The following is a 22,334-nucleotide window of genomic DNA, read 5'->3' on the forward strand; positions in this document are numbered from 1 at the left end:
GAAGCTTCAAAGCCCATGTTCTTAACCATCACATTGTAACAGCCACTTAAATGCCACCACCTGCACAAAGCCTTCTTGTCCAGCAGTCTTTCCTCTTCTAAGTACTCATACACTTTATTAGAGCCTCTCTGGGGGGTATTTGTGCAGACCGTCTTCTCTTTGTCTCCAGATTCACCCTTCACCCTGCTCCACCCCTCTCTCTGTCCCAACAGGAGGCTGAAGAAAGAGGAGAGAGTGACACTGGGTGTTTATTCCATGTCCCCTAGTCCAGGGCTAGTAGTACCTTTATTATTATTAGCTCTGGAGTTCTAGGCAATGCTGGGCATTCTCCCCACACTCTGACCTCATCTTTGTGAATAGTCCCTTTCTTAAGCTCTCTTGAAATATCCTTCATTAAGTGTGCCTGCTGGGACCCTGACAGATGGTGTGCAATGCCCTGAGCCTGCTTCTCAAGGTTGGGTCTATACTTACTCATCTCTGTTCCCCATCTTGACCAGTACTCAGGACATGGTTCTACTAGTTCTACTAGCTAATGTTTGTTGAGCACTTACTACATGCCAGATTAAGTCAAATAACCCTCCCAACAATCCCATGATTATTATCCCATTTTATAGATGAGGAAACTAAGACACTGAGGTTGAATAACTTGCCCAAAGTCACATGGCTGGGATGTGGCAGATCTGGATTTGACCCTAGGCAGTCAGACTCAAGAGCCCACACTCTCAACCCCACTGTTGGGCCGCCTTTCTGTTTATTGTTTTGTGTGATGTCTGTTAGCCTCGGGAACCAGAAGAACCTATCTCTTGGCCCGCTCAGGGATTTAGGTAGAATGGGCAGAAGGTGGAATGCAAATCACCATGGCAACCAGGCCAACTGGTTGTACCAGCTGGTGAGCCCTTGGGGATGAAGTTCTACTGCTGGGAGAGAGAAGAGTGGGGTTACTATGGGGCAATGTTTGAGATACCAGATGCACTGGGAGGACCTGGAAGAATATCAGGTGGGTAGATCAGGCAGGAGATTCTGGGCAGAGGTGGGATCTCCCTGAGGCAGGTGGTAAATGGGACTCTTGTCTGGAGCTCTGGAGTTTACCAGGTAGGGTAGTGATGGCTCTTGTCTTTGCTAAACCAGCATCCATGTGTCCCATACCAGACCTCTGAGGCCACCTCCCTCCAATCTGTCTCTTGCTCCAGAGCCCAGGGTTTTAATCTTGGCTCTGACCCACTCACCAGGCCTGTCCCAACACCTCCTTTTCTAGGTTGTCAGAGATTGGGGGGAGAGATAAAGGACCCACTTCCTCCTTTGCTGCCACTTCAGGCACCCACTACATACAGCTGGGTGCCTTCATTTCCCCAGCTATGGGATGAGAGAATGGGTTTTTCCAATCTGGCTTCCAAAGTCCCATACTCCCCAAAGGGGTCGGGTTTGGAGCTGAGTGCAGGATTGAACAGGCTAGTTACCTCTCTGGTTTTTCATAGGCCCTGACTTTCCTGACCAGAAATGAGATACTGTGGTGAGTAGAGGGAACCTCTGAGCTTTAGCTCCCTTCCCTTCTCCCTCCCTGTGAGCTAGGTTCTTGCCTGGGTATAGCCTCACTCTGGTCCCTGAGTGTGGTCCCTGCTCAAGCCACTGAGCCCTGGAGATGGGCTGAGACAGGGCAGAGAGACCTCGCCTCTAAGGGTCCAGGGATAATGATTCCCAGAGTCCACCTGGAGTTGACTGGAACATCAGGCTTTTGGCTATTATTCCTTCCCTGTGATCCAAGGAAGAGCTTCATCATAGAATCACAGAGCTGGATAGAGCCTCCTTGGGGCAATGGGGCAAACAAGGAAAGGACTTAGAAAACATAGATCTGAAGCCTACTTTGGCCATTCATTGGCTAGGCAAACTTGAATGTGTGGCTGAATCTCTCTTTGCTGTTCCTCTCTCCTTTCCCTTCCACCCCCAGCCTCTCTTTAATGCCTATATGCCCCTTAACGTACTGTGGAGGGAATGAATGGGATGGGAGGGGTGTCAGTGTTTGGCCCCAGCCAGGTGCTCAATAAAACCTGTTAGAGGAATGAATGAGCTCACCAAGACAGTTTTGGGAGCAAGGTGGGGGTAAGGCTAGAGTGAGGAGACCATGTTTAGACCCTCAGGTCTTGGGACCTTCTCCTATCCCCTCAGCTTGGGCTCACTCTCCCCAGCCGTCAAGTTCAGCCTGGAAATCACACCACTGCCCACTCAGGGTCCTAGGTGGGCAATGACAGCCACAGATGTAGGACTCTTCTGGTGCAAATGGCGACTGAGGGGTGACCAGGGCATAGGGAGCAATGGAGACTGGAGACAGTAATGGGGCTGTGTTATTTTCCTTTTAAAAATAATATTCACTCACTTCAAAAAAAAAGGAGCTCTGGTAGCATAGTGCCTAAGGCACTTGACTGATAACCAGAAGGCTGGTGGTTTGAGTCAGGCCCGACTCGACAGCACATAACAACAAAAACAACACCAACCACACTTTAAGAAATATGGAAACATATGAAAAAACTTCACATGATCCACCTCCTTCTACCTGTATAACCTTGTTAATAAATATTATCAATTATATGAACATATAGTTAATAATATCAATATTTACATAAATATTTATACATTGTTATGTCTATATTTATAGTTGTATTATAATATATTCTTCTGTGACCCCTCCTTGGGTTTCCAAGGTGGTATCTCTGTGGAAGTAGATTGCCCAATCTACTTTCTGAGGAGTGGCTGGTGGATTTGAACCACCAGCCTTCTGGTTAGTGATCTAATGCCTAGGGCACTATACTACCAGAGCTATAGAAATATTATTAACTTAATATTAATATAATGATATGCTATATGATTAATATAACAATATAATACTCTATTTATTTACATTATTAAAAGGTAACCTGAATAAATGTAAAATAAAAATTAAAAAATAATAAGTAAGCATGGATAGAAAGTTCAAATTATATGGAAAGTTCTAAATGAAAAATAAACATCTCCCTCCCCTGTTCCCAGGTCTTCTCCCTGAAGGTAGCCACTGCTCGTGTTAGTTTTTCATCTAGCCTTCCAGAAGAATTTTTTATGCATAGGAAGAAAGGTTGGGTAATCCTACTTCCGTAGTGATAACTGCCTCGGAAACCCAAGGAGGGGTAGCTATGAGTCAGGGCTGACTCGACGGCACATAACAACAACAACAACAACAACAGGCTTATGTAGAGAGCTCTGGTGGCATAGTGGGTAAGGCATTTATTTGCTGCTCACCAGAAGGTTGGTGGTTCAAACCCACCAGTTGCTCCATGGGAGGAAGACAAGGTAATCTACTTCCATAAAGATTTACTGTCTTGGAAGCCTAACAGGGGTCGCTAAGAGTTGACGTTGACTTGATGGCAGTGGGTTTGGTTTGGTTTTTTTTTTTTTTTTTTTAAGACATGTATATATATCCTTTAACATTTTTACTTTATACTTCAGCATTTATCCCATTCACCGTGTAGCATTTACATTGCTCTGTACCTTCTTTTTTTGATCATCTTGGACAGTTTTATATCAAACACATAGGCATTTGCTTCATTTTTTTTTTTTTTAAATGACTAGTTCCTTCCTTCCTGTGGATGAACCAGAATTCATTTTACCAACCCACTATTATGGACACTTAAGTTATTCATGGTCTTTAATTTTACAAACAATGATATACTAAACATTTATATAAAAAGAGCTTATCCAGCATGTGAGAATATATCCATAGGGGAAACGAATTTCTCTAGCCATAGAAACACTGGGCAGAGAGTTGTTTTTATTGTTGTGTGCCACTGAGTTGATCCCAATTCATAGTTATGTTGTTCTTGTTATGTGCCATTGAGTCGGATCCGACTCATAGCAACCCTTCCTTGGGTTTCCGAGGCACTAACACTATGAAAGTAGATTGCCCAACCTTCCTTCTGAGGAGTGGCTGGTGGGTTTGAACAGCCAGCCTTCTGGTTAGCAGTCAAGTGCCTTAGGCACTATGCTACCAGAGCTCCCCACGACTCATAGAGACCCTAGCAAACAGAAGAAAATTGCCCCACTGGGATATCTTTGCAGAGCAGGTCATCAAGTTTTTTCTCCCACAGAGCGGTTAGTGTGTTCAAACTGCTAATCTTTCAGTTAGCAGCCTGTGCTTAATCACTGCTCCACCAGGGCTCCTTGGGCAAAGGGGAGGTGTGTTTAAAACTTGGATAGGCATGATAATGTTGTCCTTCATAGGGGTTGCACCAGTTTATACTATCCACAGCACGACTATGCCTGCTCGTCTTCCCACACCAGGAAGGTCAGGTGTTTTCAAATAGTATTGTTGGGTCCTTAGTGCTCCTCACAGTTCCCTAGGTGGTGCAAACAGTTAAGTGCTCAAATACTAGCCTATAGGTAGGCAATTCACACCCGCCCAGAGGTGTCTATGAAGGCAGGCCTGGAGATCTGCTTCCAAAAAGTCATAGCCTTGCAAACTCTGTGGAGCAGTTCTACTCTGCACACGTGGGGTTGTCCTGAGTTGGAATTGACCCAATAACAACTAACAGCAACAACAGTGCTCCTCATACAAATCCCAGAGACTGCCAAGGAGGGAGCACAGTGTTAGTGGGGGAGCAGAGGACAGGGCGGAGGATGGGGATTCAGGTTCTTTCTCTTGAACATAGACAGCCCTTCCATTCTCTTTTATTCTGTATTGGCTTTTTGAAAAAGATTTCCTGCAAGAGAGCTATCTTAGAGACTCTTTCTTTCTGACTGCCCACCCCAGCCCTGAGGTGACCCCTGCCCGGATCTTGTTTCCATCCCTGTCACAGGCAACCTCCCCCAGGCAAAAGTATAGACAGAGAAGGCTCCACTTCAGCCCAAACTTCTCTAACAAGTTCTCTCAAAACTCTCCCTGGCCTGCCTTTTCTTTTGACACCTTCATTCCTGAGCTGAATGGGCCAAAGAACCCCCCACCCCCATCCCCGTAGCTCCTGCCCAGAAAATTCTCACCCTTGGGGCCTCAAAGAACAGGAAAGAGTTAGTGCTAGGGAGGTTGAAGTTGCCGCTGAGTAAGGAAGGCAGAGTAGAGGCCACTCCACATGACTCAACCCCTCTGCTTTTGTTTCTCCATTATTAAAGATCTTTAAATAGTGTGGGACAATACTGAGGGAAGGACAGATATTTCAACATGAGTGGTGTGAAAAGAGAAAGCGCTTGCTTAAAGCCACGTTGGATCTGCAGACCCAGAAAACCACATACCAGGGGGGGAAGGCATCTGGAGTTAAAGATATAGAATAGTTGTCAAGAGCCTTGTAGAATGGAGGAGGACTGGGGAGGCACTAGGAGGTTGGGGATGCCCACATGTCCCCAGTTCTGAAAGGGAAAGCCGTTGGATCTGGCCCCTCCACGTGCAGCCAGAGGCCATAGGTGAAGTTAATCCTGACATGGCCTTCAATGGAAAACTGTTCTTAGAAAGGAGGAGGAGGATCTTTATGTTTGATATGGAGCCACCTCCGAGATAGATTGTTAAGTCAAGAAAACAAAATGCAGGTGATTTCCAGTTAATATGGGAAACAGCATATTCCTTTAACTCTCTTTCTTCCACTAAAAGTAGAATAAAGGAATAAAGAAAATAAATAAAGTAACAAGGGCAAAAAGAACATAAGAGATGACAGCAGATGAGAGAGGTCAACAAGAAGTTCAGAAATGGAAAGCAGATAGATGCTTGACACAGACTCAGCAGAGCAGAAGCTGAAAGCAAATTGCCTACAGGTGTCAGGATGATGGAATCAAGAACCCAGAAAGGATCAGGAGCCACTGATTACCAGGATGCAGGGTCAGGCTCAAAACACAAAGATGACAGAAAGTCTTATATTATTCCTTCTCTTGCCTTGCAAAACACTCAGCTCCCCCTTCCCTACTCTAGCAGAAGGCAGGAGCTCACCATCTGTAGAGAGTTGCACCAGACAGGCTCCTGACTCATGATCTCTGGGCACAGAGAAGAGTGGTGTGAGTTCTAGTCTGCTTTTTAGAGCCTCACTTGAAAGTATGAATCGAAAGCCAAGGGACACTGGATATTTGAGGAAGGAATACTAAAACCTTACACTAAGTCATGTCATCATGCCATTTCAGAACACATGAGATAATGAGAAGATCATAAAAGCTTCCACAGAGAAGAAAAATATTACATCCAGAGGACAAGGAGTCAGAATGGCTTTGACTTGCTATGTTGGATGACAATGGCTAATCACCTTCAAAAATTAAAGAAAAATTACTTTTAATCTAGAACTAAGTCACAACCTTATAAGACAGAGTAGAACTGTCCATAGGGTTTCTAGGACTGTAAGTCTTTACAGAAGTACACTGCCTCATCTTTCCCCCATGGAGCGGCTGGTGGGTTGAACCACTGATCTTTCAGTTAACAACTGAGTGCTTTAACCACTACACCACCAGGGCTCCTTTAGAATTAAGTCCTAGTTAAACTATTATCAAGACTGAAGGTAGAATAAAGGCAGAATATAACATTTTTTTTGCATTGCAAATTAAAAAAAAAAAAAAAAACTCTTGTGCATCTTCTCTTAGAAGCTTTTGAAGAATGTGCTCCATTAAAAGTGGTAAAAAAAAAAAAAAAAAAAAGAACAAGAAGGAAGAAGACTGGGGATCCAGGAAACAAAGGATTCCAACACAAAGGAAGGCAAAAGGAACTCCCGGGGTGATGGTGAAGGGAAGCCTGAGGATGACAACAGGGAGAGGGGCTTGAAAGCAATAGGTCCAAATAGGAATTATGGATCAGGGGGTTCCAGGTTTGATGTTTCCAAGAAAACAAAATGAGCCCATAGATTATACAACATATCTGACCATGTTAATAGGAACTTTACAGTTCTTCAGAATGTTTGGAGATGAATACACTGCAACTTAAGGAAATTAAAAGCAAAGTGATTGTTAACTCTGGGAAAAATAAAAAACCTTGCAAGAAAAGAAATATAATCATGTTGCACTAGAAAGTTCAACTGTAAGCAATGTTTGCATCATCATAATAATATAAACACTGAATTCAACCAGATTGTTTAATACTGGGAGATTGAGAGAAGCAGAAGTATACATGGAAAACTAAATCTCTCTCTCTCTCTCTCTTTTTTTATAATAGGAAGTCACAAGATAATGTCTATAATGAAAAATATCCATAACTAGCAGTATCAGCATAGTATTTCCAAATATTATGTAAATATTAAGTAGAAACTAAGAAAAATGCTGCCTCTGCAGAGCAGGGGTGGTGAGGTGGTAAGGGAACTGAGTATTGGTCATTTTAATTGTAAGTTTTACAGTACTATTTGTGTTTTAACCTATTTATTGTATTACTTTGGGGGATTTAGACAGCTGAATACAAGATACAAAGAGAACTGGTGGTGTAGTGCTTGGCTGCTAACCAAAAGGTCAGTGGTTTGGACCCACCAGACGTTCTGCAGGAGAAAGATGAGGCATTCTGCTTCTGTAAAGATTTACAACCTTGGAAAATGTACAGGGCAGTTCTACTCTGTCCTATAGGGTCACTATGAGTCAGAATGGACTCAACGGCAACGAGTTTTATACAGGATGCTACTGTTTTTGTAAAATAAAGAAATACACATACATAAGTACATACACACAGAGTATAAGTACATACATAAGTATGTATAAGCACACACACACACACACACACAGATTAATACTAGGGTAGCTTCTTTGAGGGGGTCTGGGAGATGGCATATATTAGCATTAGTGTGTGCTGTCTGTGGAGTGAAGGTGCAGATTGGGTGACCATGGCCCAGCAGGGTTCGATATGGACACTCAATGGCATTGGCAGTGGCCCAGGAAGCAGATGGCATGTGATGCTTAGGGGAGAAAGCGGACATCATGGCTGTTGAGGCTGAGTTGGGCCAAACTAAGCCCCAGCCACTTGTGAATGTTTTTTCTCTGTGACCTCTGACAACATGTTGTGATTTTCTTATGAAGGTGACAGAGATGTGGGCTGGATGACAGTCCAGTTGGATGGATTTAGTTAGTTGGAAAGACAGTATCCAAGAGACTGATAGAGGAAACCTTTGAGGGGGTGGCTGTGTCCTGGTCTAACACATTTCCACCTTCTTATCTGTGACTTGCATAAGGACATGAAGGACTGGTCACCTGATTTGCAGATGACATATGCTGGGAGGGACAGACCACATGTGATAGACTCTGGTCTTGGGACCGGTGCTTTCCCAGTTCAGGGCTGCCTTGGCTCGGCTCTTGTAGAAGGAGCTTGCCAACCCTAAATTTCAAGCCACTGGTCATTTTCTTTTGTCTCTGTTTGATCTCTGAAACAGCAAGTTCCCTTTTGGCCTCAGCTCCAGGTCAGCCTTCTCTGACTTCCATTTAAACTGGCTACCCCAGAAACCCCTGCTTCCCAAGATGTCTCTTCTGGACTCAGCCCACAGGTCTTGCTGGGGAACTTTTCTTCAGCTATGGCTATAAACCCTGCTTCTAGGGCCTGTCCTCATGTAACTTCCTGGCCTAGGCACAGACTGACTCTGGTCCAGACCTATGGCTGGTGCCTGGGCAGCCTGCCTTGTTCTGAGCTCTTTGGACGGCTATTGCATTGCTCATGGGTGGCTCCTGATACTGTCTTGGGGTTGAGTGTGGGTCTGGTTTTGGGACCTGAGCTTTGCTCCTAGCCTCTGCCTAGGCTGACCCAGTCACAAGGCCACTCTTTCCTCATAGCTCCCTCAGGACTCAGCACTTTACAGGCTCCCTGCATGGCCATTAATCCTTGTGTCCTCCTCAGAGCTTGTAAGGTCAGCAGACAGAGTGGTTGCAGGATTGTTTTCTGGAGTCCAGCTGCCGAGATCTGAGGCTCAACTGTGCCACGTCCTAGCTGTGTGAGATTATGGGTGAGTTTCTTACCCTTGCTGAGCCTCAGTTTCTATACTTGTAAACCAGTGTGTTATGAAAGGCATAGAATCTAATCTCACATGGTTGTTGTTAAGAAAAATGAATGATTAAGTCCTCATCAGGGAGTTAAGGCAGTACCTGGCATATGGTCTATACTTAGAGGATCTCAGAAGCAAGGGGATGGACATGATGCCAGAGAGTGGCATAGAAACCTAGAGCCATAGCATGCCTGAGATGGAGGGGACCGGGGGGAAACTGAGGCCCAAGAGGGCCTGTGGCAGGCCCAAGTTCCCACAGAGAGCTGTCCCTGTCTGGGGGCCTCTGAGCCCACAGACGTCCCTTTCCCTTGTGTCTGGACTAGGTGAAGAAGAGAGCTGCAGTTTGGCAGCCCGAATGTGTGAGTTTTTCAAATGGCTTTGACTTTTGAGTCCATTAGTGATTAATTCAGAGTTCCATTTAGAGCTGCTGATCATATTTGGAGGAGGAGAACATTTTGTGGCAGCCGAGATGCAGCCACGATTCATCTGCGGGCAGCCAGCCCACTCAGCATCCTGGGAAGGCATGAAGTTCAGGCAGGGGCCTCCTTGCAGCACCCCTCCCCAGAAGGCTCTCCAGGGAGGCTAGGGCTGAGAGTTTTTCACCTGGTGTTTGTGTGTGTATGTATGTGTGTATGTGTACCCTTTGGAGGTGGTCAGCCCAGTTGGGAGCCCCTGGTTTAGTGTTCAATCCACCACTGCCTCTTCCTGGCTGTGCACCCCTCAGCCCCTCTGGGCCTCAGTTTATGCACCCACAAAATGTATCCCCCTTCAGCTCCTCCACAGGCTGTTGTTGGGAAGATCCAATGCAATAATGTGCTTGGATGCATCTAGCACATGAGAAATGGTTGTGGCATGGCAGTAGGGGTTTCCTTCTCTTTCCCCTAGCAGTCCTACCAACACTTCCCTTCTCCAGGCTCCTGCAGGAAAGAACTTTGGTGTCTGAAGCTCTGGTTTTAACACTATCACTGTGTGACCTTGGACAAGTTATTTTACTTCCAGGGCCTCAGCTTCCTTACCTGTAAAATTAAGGCAATGAGCCCTTACCAGCAAGGCTCTTACATGGGCCACCTGTAAACAGTTTTATCAAGTGGCAATGTGCAGTGAACATTCCCAGTGGCCCACCATGTTGGGAAGAGAAGGATTGTGTCACTTGGGGTGCATGCCAAGGGGTGAATTGTCTTAGAGATTGTTTTAAAATTAATAAAAGTTGCTAAAAGTTCTTGTTGTTGAGTCAGTCTATTATGTACTACAGAATGAAACATTGCCTGGTCCTACACCATCCTCACAATTTTTGGTGTGTTTGAATCCATTGTTGCTGCCACTGCGTTAATCCATTTCATTGAAGGTCTTTCTCTTTTTTGCTGATCTTCTACTTTACCAAGCTTGAGGTCCTTCTCTAGGGACTGGTCCCACCTGATAATGTGTCCAAAATATGTGAGATGAAGCCTTGCTATTCTTGCTTCTAAGGAACATTCTGGCTGTATTTCTTCCAAGACAGAAATTTGTTCTTCTGGCAGTCCATGGTATATTTAATATTCGCTACCAACCAAGCCAAACCAAATTCACTGCCGTTGAGTCAATTTCGACTCATAGCAACCCCTCATTGGGTTTCTGAGGTGGTATCACTACAGAATTAGATTGCCCCAACTTCCTTCTGAGGAATGGCTGGTGGATTTGAACCACCAGCCTTCTGGTTAGCAGTCAAATGCTATGCCACCAAAGCTCCCACCCTCCACCAACACCATAATTTAAATATATCAATTCTTCTCTGGTCTTCCTTATTCATTGTCTAGTATTCTCATGCATATGAAACCAAAACCAAACCAAACTCACTGCCATCAAGTCAGATCTGACTCATAGCGACCCCATCCTTGGATTTCAGAGGTGCTATCACTACAGAAGTAGGTTACCTGATCTTCCTTCTGAGGAGTGGCTGGTGGGTTTGAACTGCCAGCTTTCTGGTTAGCAGTCCAATGCCTTAGGCACTATATCATCAAAGGTCCTTATGCATATATGAGGTGATTGAAAATACCATGGCTTGGATGAGGCACACCTTAGTCTTCAAAGTAACATCTTTGCTTTTTAACAAGTTAAAGAGAGTTGCCCAATGCATAACAGGCTTTGATTTCTTGACTGCTGCTTCCATGGATGTTGATTGTGGATCCAAGTAAAATGAAATCCCAGACAACTTCAATGTTTTTGCCATTTATCATGGTCCTGCTTATTGGCCCAGTTGTGAGGATTTTTATTTTCTTTATGTTGAGGTATAATCCATACTGAAGACAGTAGTCTTTGTTCTTCATCAGTAAGTGCTTAGAGTCCTCTTCATTTTCAGCAAGCAAGGCTGTGTCATCTGCATATTGCAGGTTGTTAAAGAGTCTTCCTCCAACCTGATTCTGGGTTCTTCTTCATGTAGTCCAGCTTCTTGGATTATTTGCTCAGCATACAGACTGAATAAGTATGGTGAAAGGATACAACCCTGCCACACACCTTTCCTGATTTTAAACCATGCAGTATCTCCTTGTTCTGTTCAAACAACTGCCTCTTTGTCTATGTACGGATTCTGCATTAGCACAATTAAGTGTTCTGGAATTGCTGTTGTTCACAATGTTATCCATAATTTGTTATGATCCACATAGTTGGATGCCTTTGCATAGTCAATAAAACACAGGTGAATCTTTCTGGTATTCTCTGCTTTCAGCCACGATCCATCTGGCATCAGCGATGATAGCCTTTGTTCCACATCCTCTTATGATCCTGGCTTGAATTCCTGGCTTCCTTATTGATGAACTGCTACAACTCTTGTTGAATTATCTTCAGCAAAATTTTACTTGGGTGTGATATTAATGATATTGTTTGATAATTCCTGCATTCTGTTGGATCACCTTTCTTTGGAATGGGTGCAAATATGAATCTCTTCTAGTCAGCTGGCCAGGTAGCTGTCTTCCAAATTTCTTGGCATAAAAGAGTGAGCACTTCCAGCTTTGCATCCCTTTGTTGAAATATCCCAATTGGTGTTCTGTCAATTTCTGGAGCCTTGTTTTTTTTTTTTTTTTTGCCAATACTTTCAGTGCAATTTGGACTTTTTCTTCAATACCATTGGTTCAAATAATTTCTTTTAGAAGGATGGGTACAAGACTGGTCCCTATGAGGTGGAGGTCAAAGATATCCCGAATGTCCACCTTTTCCAAACTGCCGTACCACTCTATCATCTCTAACATCAACTCCTCCTCCTCCCTTCAGTATTCTCCCTCCCATCTTAGGGTTCCGTATTTCTCTGTAATGTCTCACAGAACTCACAAATTGCCAAGGAAATGGCTCACACAGTGGTGGAGGCTGGCAAGACCAAAATTGAGTCAAGTGTGGGTCTGGAGGAGTCTCCTCAACTCATGTGGATCCAGGGGGTGATGAATCCAAATCAGCAGGTTAGATGGCTGGCTGCTGTCTCAAGGTCAGAGGTGAGATATTGACAAACCAATGCAGAATCCAGAACAAGAGAGGGAACTTTGCCAGAACATTCACATATATACTCTCAAGAATACTAAGGGTGATGACTTGAGTCATACCCTCCAGCAAAGCAGGACTCAAGATACATCCTGCCTCATCAATGCAACAGACAAGTCATCCCAAAATAGGACCATAACTACAGTCACAGAGCCTAGGATTCACAATACATCACAAAATGGAGGATTATGGCTAGAAGGGCCACATTAAGCAATTCACTGCACTGCACCATAAATTCTTGATCATATGCTAACTCCTGAAATGACTGACCATCAACCAATTCTTTTTGATACAGTCACTAGTATTCCATCCATCTTCCTTTGATGCTTCCTGTGTGGTCATATTTTGCTCATAGAATCCTTCAGTATTGCAACTTGAGGCTTGGATTTTTCCACAGTTGTTTCATCTTGAGAAATGACTCACATACTTTTCCCTTTTGCTTTTCTAACCCTAGGTGTTTGCACATTTCATTTTAATACTTCACTTTGTCTTCTCTTGCTGTCCTTTGAAATCTTCTGTTCAGCTCTTTTACTTGCTTATTTCTTCCATTTGCTTTAGCTACTCTTCATTCAAGAACAAGTTTCAAAGGATGGGTCTCTCCTCTTCCAGAGCAAAGAAGAATGAAGAACAAAGATGCATGGGAACAATTAGTCCAAGGGACTAGCAGACCATGTGATCCTCAGCCCATATGACCATGAGACCAGAAGAACTAGATGGTGCCTGGCTACCACTCTCAACCATTTGGAGGGGGATTGGTGCAGTAGATCCTGGATAGAATGGAAGAACAATGTGGAACAAAACTCAAAATCATAAAAAAGACCAGATTTGCTGGTCTGATAGAGCCTAGTGAGACCTCTGAGACTATGGCCCCTAGTTACCCTTTAGGTAAGTGGACACTCTCCTCTGGCTTCCAGCCAAACAATAGACTGGTATATGGGGTAGATATACTCCTTGGAGAAATCAATTATGGGAGAACAGAAGGGCAGTGTTTGTACAGGGAGACAGCTGGGGTGGTGGTGGTGGGAGTGTATGGGAGGGAAGGACACAGGGAAGAGGTAACTACAGGGAAGAAGGGGGGAACTCCAGTCAATGTCATCAAACAAAATGTATATGAACTGCTGTATGGAAAATGAATTTGCTCTGTAAACTTTCACCCAAATCACAATTAAAATTAAAAAGAAGAAGAAGAACAACAACAACAAGTTTCAGAGTCTCTTCTGAGAACCATTTTGGTCTTTTCTTTCTTTCCTGTCTTTTTAATGACCCTTTGCTTTCTTCACATATGGTGTCCTTGATGTCATCCTACAATTCATATGGTCATTAGTTTTCAGTGTGTAAAATTTGTTCTTGAAATGACCTCTAAATTCTAGTGGTATATACTCAAGATTTTACTTTGGCTCTTGTTTGTTTTAATTTGTTTGTTTGTTTTAATTTTCTTCAGCTTCATCTTGAATTTGCATAAGAAAATTACTGATTTATTCCAATGTTGGCCCCTGGTCTTGTTCTGACTAATGATATCAAGCTTTTCCATCATCTCTTTCCACAGATGTTACATTGTTGTTGTTAGGTGCTGTCAAGTTGGACCTGACTCATAGTGACCCCTCCTTGGGTTTCCGAGGTGGTATCACTACAGAAGTAGATTGCCAAACCGTCCTTCTGAGGAGTGGCTGGTGGATTTGAACCTCCAGCCTTCTGGTTAGCAGTCAAGTGCCTTAGGCACTACGCTACCAGAGCTCCTAGCGGATTTAATTCCTGTGTATTCCATTCAGTGAGGTCCATGTATATAGTCACCATTTTTGTTTTTGTAAATAGGTGTTTCCAATGAATGGGTTGTTGATCTTGCAAAATTCTATAAGTTGCTCTCTGACTTTGTTTCTATCACCAAGGCCATATTTTCCAATTACCTTCTTTGTTTCCAGCCACCAGTAATTATCAATACAGCTTGATTGCATGTTTGATCAATTTCAGAATGAAGTTAGTAAAAATCCTCAATTTCTTCAGCTTTGGCATTAGTAGTTGCTGCATAAATTTGAATAACAATCATATTAACTGGTCTTTCTTGTAGGCGTAAGGATATTATCCTATCACTAACAGTGTTGTACTTAAGGATAGATCTTGAAATGTTCTTTTGATGATGAATGTAACACCACTCCTCTTCAATTTGTCATTCCCAGCATAGTAGGCCATATGACTGTCTGATTCAAAATTGCCAATACCAGTCCATTTCCATATCCAGTAATGTCTAGGATATCAATCTTGGTGTGTTCCATTTCATTTTTCACAACTTCCTGTCTTCCTAGATTCATACTTCATACATTCCACATTCTGATTATAAATGGATGTCAGCTGTTTCTTTTCATTTTGAATCATGCCCCTTCAGCAAATGAAGATCCCAGAAGTTTTACTCCATCCATGTTATTAATGTCAACTCTACTTTGAAAAGGCAACTCTTCCCCAGTCATATTTCGAGTGCCTTACAGCCTAAGGGTTTCATCTAGCACTATTTCAGCATCCCACTGCTAGTCATAAGGTTCTCACTGTCCGTTTTTTTAGAAGTAGATTGCCAAGTCCTCCTTCCTAGCCTGTCTTAGTCTTTAAGCACCACTGAAACCTGAGTGACCCTGCTAGTGTTTGAAATACTGAAGGCATAGCTTCCAGAATAACAGCACACAAGCCATCACAGTACGACAAACTAACAGATGTGTGGTGGTACTAAAAGTTAGTCTCTTTAGTATCACCTCACACCAACAACTCTAATAATGTCAGTGATAAAATACCCTTTTGGATGGGGCAGACCAATCACAGAACACCATGCCTCTTAGTATGACTCTGGACACTCCACTGATGATGGTTTTTCTTTCCTCCTTGCTGCCTCCTCATATCTTCTATAGGGAATATTATCTCCACTTCCACCCCCCCATTCTACACTCTGGTTTTTGGTCCCTCACAACTTGCCAAAGAGTAGAGTCAAGGCCAAGGTAGTCATGGTGCTACCCACGAATCTTGTGAACCATTCCAGTCTCTACTTGTCAAGCCCTTCTCATGTGTCAACACAGGATCATTTAATGAGGATTATCTCCCCAATGGACAGAGTCAAGATTTGAACTAGATCTGCCTGCTCAGAGACAGCAAACAACTTGCCTCAGGCCATACGGCTGGTGGGTGGAGAGATTAGGATTCAATCAGGGTCTGCCTGGCTCTGCATCAGTCAGCATCCCAGCAGGAAGCAGGAGGTATGTGCAGCTGGGGTCTTTGAAGATGCTTTTCAGAGGCTGAGGGAAACCTCAAGGAATGGTGATGCACCCTGAAACTAGCCATTACTGCCTCCTAGTCTAAGTAGGCTGCCTGTGTGGTGCAAATGGTTAAGTACTTGACCACTAGCCAAAAGGTTGGCAGTTGGGGCCAACCCTGTGGCACCTCAGAAGAAAGGCCTGGCAATCTACTTCCAAAAGCCTTGAAAACACCATGGAGCAGATTTACCCTGTATCCATGGGGTCACCATGAGTTGGAATTAATGACAATGGTGCTGAAGTAGGTTGGATGGTGGTACTAAAGGTTAAGCACTTCATTACTGGACTCAATGGCAATTGGTTAGTTCTGAGGTGCCCAGTTAAGAGCTAGAACTGTAGAAGCCACTGCTTGACAGGAGGGGCACAGACTGCTAGAATATGCTGAGGCTGCAAGGGAGCAGGAGGAATAGTAGTGCCCAAGGCACTTGACTGCTAACCAGAAGGCTAACTCCTTGGAAGGAAGGTTGGGCAATCTACTTCGGTAGTGATACTGCCTCGGAAACCCAAGGAGGGGTTGCTGTGAGTTGGATCTGACTCAACTGCAGTGAGTTTAGTTTTATGGTTTTCTACCACCTCCAGTTAGGAGCTCTGGTAGCATAGTGCCTAAGGCACTTGACTGCTAACCAGAAGGCTGGTGGTTCAAACCCACCAGCCACTCCTCGGAAGGAAGGTTGGGCAATCCTACTTCTCTAGTGATACTTCCTCAGAAACCCAAGGAGGGGTAGCTATGAGTCGGGGCTGACTCGACGGCATACAACAACAACAACCACCACCACCTCCAGTCTCCTGGAAGATGGATGGCAAAGGAGCCAAGGAATGAGGCTGGGAGAGACCATCCTCCCAAGGCACAGAGCAGAGGTCTGGGCAGGGCAGTGGGCAAGCAGAATGATGAGCTTATTTTCTTCCAACTCCTCCATGGCTGGGGTCTAAAGGACATTTTTGTAGTCTGTGAGCTGTGAAAAGATGAGTGGCTAGAAGTGTAGTAGAACGTGGTTCTGAGTTCCCCTGGTGTTGGGCCTTGGTGGGAGGGATCCTATGAGATCCTTCTTCTCTATCTACAAGTTTCCAACCATAAAATCACCTTTCAAATTCTTGTCTTAGTCATGGGTCCCTAAACTCCACCAATCAGAGGTTCATTTGGGTCTCTTGTTTTAGCATTCAAATACCCTGGGAGTGTCCGTGGAGTGACTATTAGTCACTCACTAACAGTAGAACTAACAGTGAATGAATTAGTTGGATCAGATTGCTTGCCTCCCCACACTCAGCTGAGATTAGAAGTTTAACGAGGGCGAGGAGAAGGAGTAGAGGAGGAAGTGGTAATTTTAGAGCATGAAGGACCATAAGAGGTGAGATGGCTCCCACTATCATAGTCTAGGTCTGACTTCAGGGTACAGTGGCATCTGGGCGGTGGGAAGGCTCAGGGGTCTCCTCCAAGGGCTGATATAATGCAAGTGCTTTTACATGTCAAGCACTGGTTGACATTTGATACACCTCCTTCCTCTCATTTAATCCTCATAAATTTGGGAAAGGGAATTATTATCCCCATTGCAAAGATGAGGAAACTACAACTCAGATGGATTTAGTATCTTGCTCATGATCTCAGAGCTATTAAGTGGCAGAATCAGGATTTGAACTTAAATCTGTCTGGCTCCAGACACAGTGCTTTTCTAACTATCCTACAGTTAGGGACCCCTCCCATATCACACACACACACACACACACACACATGCATGCACACATACAGACACACAAGGCCCTTCACAGTCAAATAAACTGCCGCCACAGCCCTCCAACATGTATTATTATCACCCTTTTTTCTGGATGATGAAAGGAAGGCTCAGAGGTGTGAATTGCCCAAGGTCACACAGCCCTACCATGGCAGTAGAAGACCTGATATTTAAGTCTGAGACCATTCCCTCCTCTCTGGTGGCTGACTTGGCCCAATGGTCCAACAGAGTCTGCTGGTGGGTGGAAACCTGTGTACACAATGGGTGGGGAGGGACAAAGACTGAGGGCTCATTCCCTCTTGGCCTCAGGCAGTTCCCTCCTTTGCTTGTCCTTTCGGTGGCCACACAGACTTTTGCCTTCACATATAAGCACAGTCCCCTGGACTCTGGGATGGGATCTGCAGGTGGAGACATGGATTATAGGCACAATTAGGGAGATTGCTCATCTTGCTGCCAAGGAGGACGTGGGTGGCTGTGTGGTTTGCTGTGTGCAGGCAGCTGGGTTCTAATCCTAGCTCTGCCACGCATACATGCAATCTCTTTTCTTCGCTGGGCTGAGAGTGGGCCAGGCAGATGGTCTGGCTCCTGCCCTAGTGGTTCTCACTCTGTGAATGAGGGACGGACTGAATGCTGACAGAAGTCCTTCTGGCTCTGACATCCTATGACTAATACTGTGGAGCGTGTCTAGGACACAGAGCACATTTCTGCCTTTCCTCAGGCCTGGGCCATCTCTGTACACCCCATGTTGGGCACTCTGGAGCTTCAGGGACACTTGCAGACAAACATAGTGGAATGATTTATTACTGTATTTTTTGTGTCAATCAACTCCCAAGCCCTCCTTCCTCAAAGAGAGCTGGGCAGGGAGGAGGCTTGCTATTCCCCATACTACTGCGATGACTTCATCATGCCCATCTCTTTTCAGCATCCATGACACCTTTCTGAAGCTCTGCCCCCCTGGGAAGTACTATAAGGAGGTCACGCTGACCATGGACCAAGTCAGCTCCCTACCAGCCCTGAGGGTGAGGCCAGGATGGCAGGGTGGTCTGGGGGTAGGGTGACTGGATCTACTGAGGGCACAAGGTGCTGAAAAGGGAGGGAGAAGGTAAGGAGTGAGGGAGGTGGGTTCTCAGTGCAGTGGGATGGGTTAGGTGGCATATTCTCTCCAAGGTGGGAGGGAGCTTTTGAACTTCCAGGCAGAGGGTCCTACAAGTCACAATTTCTAAGTGCCTTCCACATGCACCTGGCCTCACTCCATCCTTGCAACAGTCTGAGGAGGCAGGTGTGATAACTCCCACTACTGCTCAGATGAGAGAAGCTTAGGTGCAAGGGGGTTGTGACTTGCTCAGGTCTCCCAGCTAGAAGGGGTAAGGTCAGGACTCAGCTGGAGGCTGCCTAGCCCTGCTGATGGGCTCTCTCAGGCCTGCCTATGATTCCCTTTGAGCCTCAGTTTGGGCCCACCCTATAGCTGTCTGCTAACCATTCACTTGATCCTTCATGGCAGCAGTCCCTGCACTAGCCAGCTCCCTCTGTTTTCTTTGGTGCCCCCCACTGTGGTGAGTGGGAAAGCAGGGATCCCTTGAAAGACCACTGGGGCCTTGAGGAAGTTAGGGTGTATTGCAGACCACCTGCCAGCTCCTCCTCTGCCCTCTATTCTTGTGCCCAAGCTACCACAGTGGATTATAGCTACTGACCCACGGATTTCCTGAAAGGACTTAGAACTTTCATTGGTTCTTCCCTAAGAAGCCAGAAGCAAGATGTGAGGCTCTGGAACTGTCCTCCCAACCCACCTTCTTCCATCCTCAGGGTGACTGCAGGAATGAAGGACACTACATTTCTGCTCCTGCTCTCCTTTCTATCTACCCCCCTCAATTTAGCCAATCCACCATGAGACAGAGATTCCAGTTAGGCAAGAGCAGAGAGTTCAATGCCCATGTGCTCTTTTGGCTTTCCCCACTTTTCCTGGGCTGAATCCCAAACCCCACACAATAAAACACATGCAGACACACACCCTGCCATTGCTATAGGTGAGTTTTGTGCAAGCTACTCCTTTGGGCTTCAGCTTCCTCACCTGTAAAATGAGTGGATTGGTGGGAGGGGCTGGGACTTTCCTATGCCCTCCAAGTCTCCTTACCCCCTGACTTCCTGGGTTTGCATGTGTTGTCAGTACCCCCTCTCCTTTCCTTGCCCATCCTTCAGGGATAGTCCTTTGAGCTTTGTCCCTGTTGTGAAGGTGGTAAAGAGGACCTGCCCTTCCCCCAGGGCAGCCTGGAAGAGTCCAGAGGCACACAATAAAAGGGCTCCCAAATCACTCCTGAGATTTTAATTAAAATTTGTGCAATGCATAGAGAGGCAGTGTCAGGTTAACAAATCATGGCAGTGTCAGGCTCCCCTATTTTTCATTCACATCTCAGCAGAAAAATGGTTTGAATTTGTCATTATGCAAGGAAAGCCTATCTTCCTTTCTGTCTGGAATAAGATGGGCTCTGAGAGCTGTGGGCACCTCTTGGAAGAGGGCCAGGGATGGGGGTGGGGAGGTCATGAGGGAGAGGCAAGGAAAGGGTCCTTTCACCAAATCACCATGTGGCCCCTCCTAGGTGGCAGGCCTTGTACAAGGGCAGAGATGGAAAAAAGAGAGAAGAACACAAAGCTGGGGCTTGAAATAGAGGCGGGAACGAAGAAGGCAAAAGAATGAAAAAGTATGTGTGTGTGATAGTGGGTGCAGGAGAAGCTGGGGCCTTGGAATGAAAAAGAGATTCTTCAGAAAAGTGAATTGATTAAAGCAAACATGACTGCACCAAAAACAACATGGAGGCCTGTCTTTCCATCCCTCCTACTCATGCCTGCTCGCTTTCTTTTCCCCACACTCACACATGCACAGCTCTGCACACATCCACATCTATGCATACCACATACATGCATGTGCTCAAGCATGCATACACAGAGTAGCTGGTCTTCTCTCAGACCTAGACCACACACTAAGGGGCCTGAGATGACAGGCAGCTCAGAGAGGCAGGGCTGAAGAGATGCTTCTGCCTTTCCTGGTGCTGTGTAGTTTATCTTAGAAAATAAATAGAGATACTCAGGTTTGCTCTATATAAACTCATTTAGTTTATTGCAAGGTAGTCAATGGTAAGTCATGGTAAGGCATGCAAGTAAGACATACCTTTAGAATCAGAGAATCAGAATTAACAATTCCAATTACAATGTTTGTTCAGTGGTTGAAGTCCAACTTTTTAGACTTTGGGCTGTTACCTTGGGAAGGCTTAACATTGGCTTGAACTTGTGGTGGTCCCTCATAGACAGTGTCCAAAGTTGGTGATGGCAGATAGAATTCCAGTTCCATCTCTGCCTTCTCTCAGTGAGTGAGTAGAAATTTAGGGTTTATGTGTGAATTTATCACCTTAGCTCCACATGACAAGGGCCAGTGTGATGTCAAAGACTAGCATGTTATGTTTTTTCTCCAGGGTTAGAGAGATGCACCTTCTCTTCAAGGTCAGGGATTGTTGTTGTTGTTGTTAGGTGCCGTTGAGTTGGCTCCAGCTTGTAGTGACCCTATGTACAAAACATTGCCTGTGCCATCCTCACAATCCTTACCATGTTAGAGCCCATCACTGTAGCCTCTGTATCAATCCATCTTGCCAAGGGTCTTCCCCATTTCCACTGACACTCTACTTTACCAAGTGTGATATTCTTCTCCAGGGATTGGTCCTTTCTGATAGTATGACCAAACTAGGTGTGTCTGGCCACTCTTGTGTCTAAGAAGCACTTGGCTGCACTTCCTCCAGGACAGATTTGTTTGATCTTCTGCCAGTATAAAGAATCAATATTCTTTGCCAACACCACATTTCAAAAGCATCAACTCTTCTTCAGTCTGCTTTATTCATTGTCCAGGTTTCACATGCATATGAGGCAATTGAAAATGCCATGCTTGAGTTAGGCACACCTTAATCTTCAGAGTAACGTCTTTGCTCCTTAACACTTTAAAGAAGTCTTTTGCAGCAGATTTGCCCAGTGAAATACAACGTCTGATTTCTTGACTGCTGCTTCCATGGATGTTGATTATGGATCCAAGCAAAATGAAATTCCTGACAACTTCAGTCTTTCCTCTGTTTATCATGATGTTGCTTATTGGTCCAGTTGTGAGGATTTTCTTTATGTTGAGTGTAATCCATCCTGAAGAATGTCGTCTTTCATCTTCGTCAGTAAGTACTTCAAGTTCTCATCACTTTCAGCAAGGATGGTTGTGTCGTCTGCATATCGCTGGTTGTTAATGAGTCTTCCTCCAATCCTGATTCCACATTCTGCTTCACATAGTCCAGCTTCTTGGATTATTTGCTCAGCATACAGATTAAGTAAATACAGTGAAAAGATACAACTTTGACACACGTCCTTCCTAATTTTAACCTTGTAGTATCCCCTTGTTCTGTTCAAATGACAGCCTTTTGGTCCTCATGAGCACAATTAAATGTTCTGAAATTCCCATTCTTTGCAGTGTTATTCATATTTTGTTGTGACCTACACAGTCAAATGCCTTTTGCATAGTCAATACAACACAAATAGACATCTTTCTCTTATTCTTTGCTTTCAGCCAGCATCCATCTGACATCAGCAATGATGTCCCTCATTTCATGTCCTCTTCTAAATCCAGCTTGAATTTCTGGCAGGTCCCTGTCAGTATACCGCTGCTACTGCTTTTGGATTATTTTCAGCAAAATTTTACTTTTATATGATATTAATGATATGGTTCAATGATTTCCACATTCAGTGGGATCACCTTTCTTTGGGATGGGCACAAATATCGATCTTTTCTAATCAGTTGGCCAGGTAGCTTTCTTCCAAATTTCTTGGCATAAATGAGTAAGTGTCTCCAGCACTTA

General features: G+C 44.7%; 1 protein-coding gene across 1 annotated transcript in view; it reads left to right on the forward strand.

Annotated features, from left to right (window-relative positions):
* Nucleotides 1-943: 943 nt before the first annotated feature.
* Nucleotides 944-22,334, forward strand: part of CIB4 (calcium and integrin binding family member 4) — a 119,244-nt gene continuing 97,853 nt past the window's right edge. The window contains exons 1-3 of the mRNA XM_007938876.2: nt 944-997; nt 1,476-1,510; nt 18,380-18,476. Coding sequence (XP_007937067.1) covers nt 944-997; nt 1,476-1,510; nt 18,380-18,476 — 186 coding nt within the window. The remainder of the gene's footprint in view (nt 998-1,475; nt 1,511-18,379; nt 18,477-22,334) is intronic.

This window comes from Orycteropus afer, unplaced genomic scaffold (genome assembly GCF_000298275.1).
Source record: "Orycteropus afer afer isolate SDZICR_OR568_19922 unplaced genomic scaffold, OryAfe1.0 scaffold00054, whole genome shotgun sequence".
NCBI classification, from domain to species: domain Eukaryota; kingdom Metazoa; phylum Chordata; class Mammalia; order Tubulidentata; family Orycteropodidae; genus Orycteropus; species Orycteropus afer.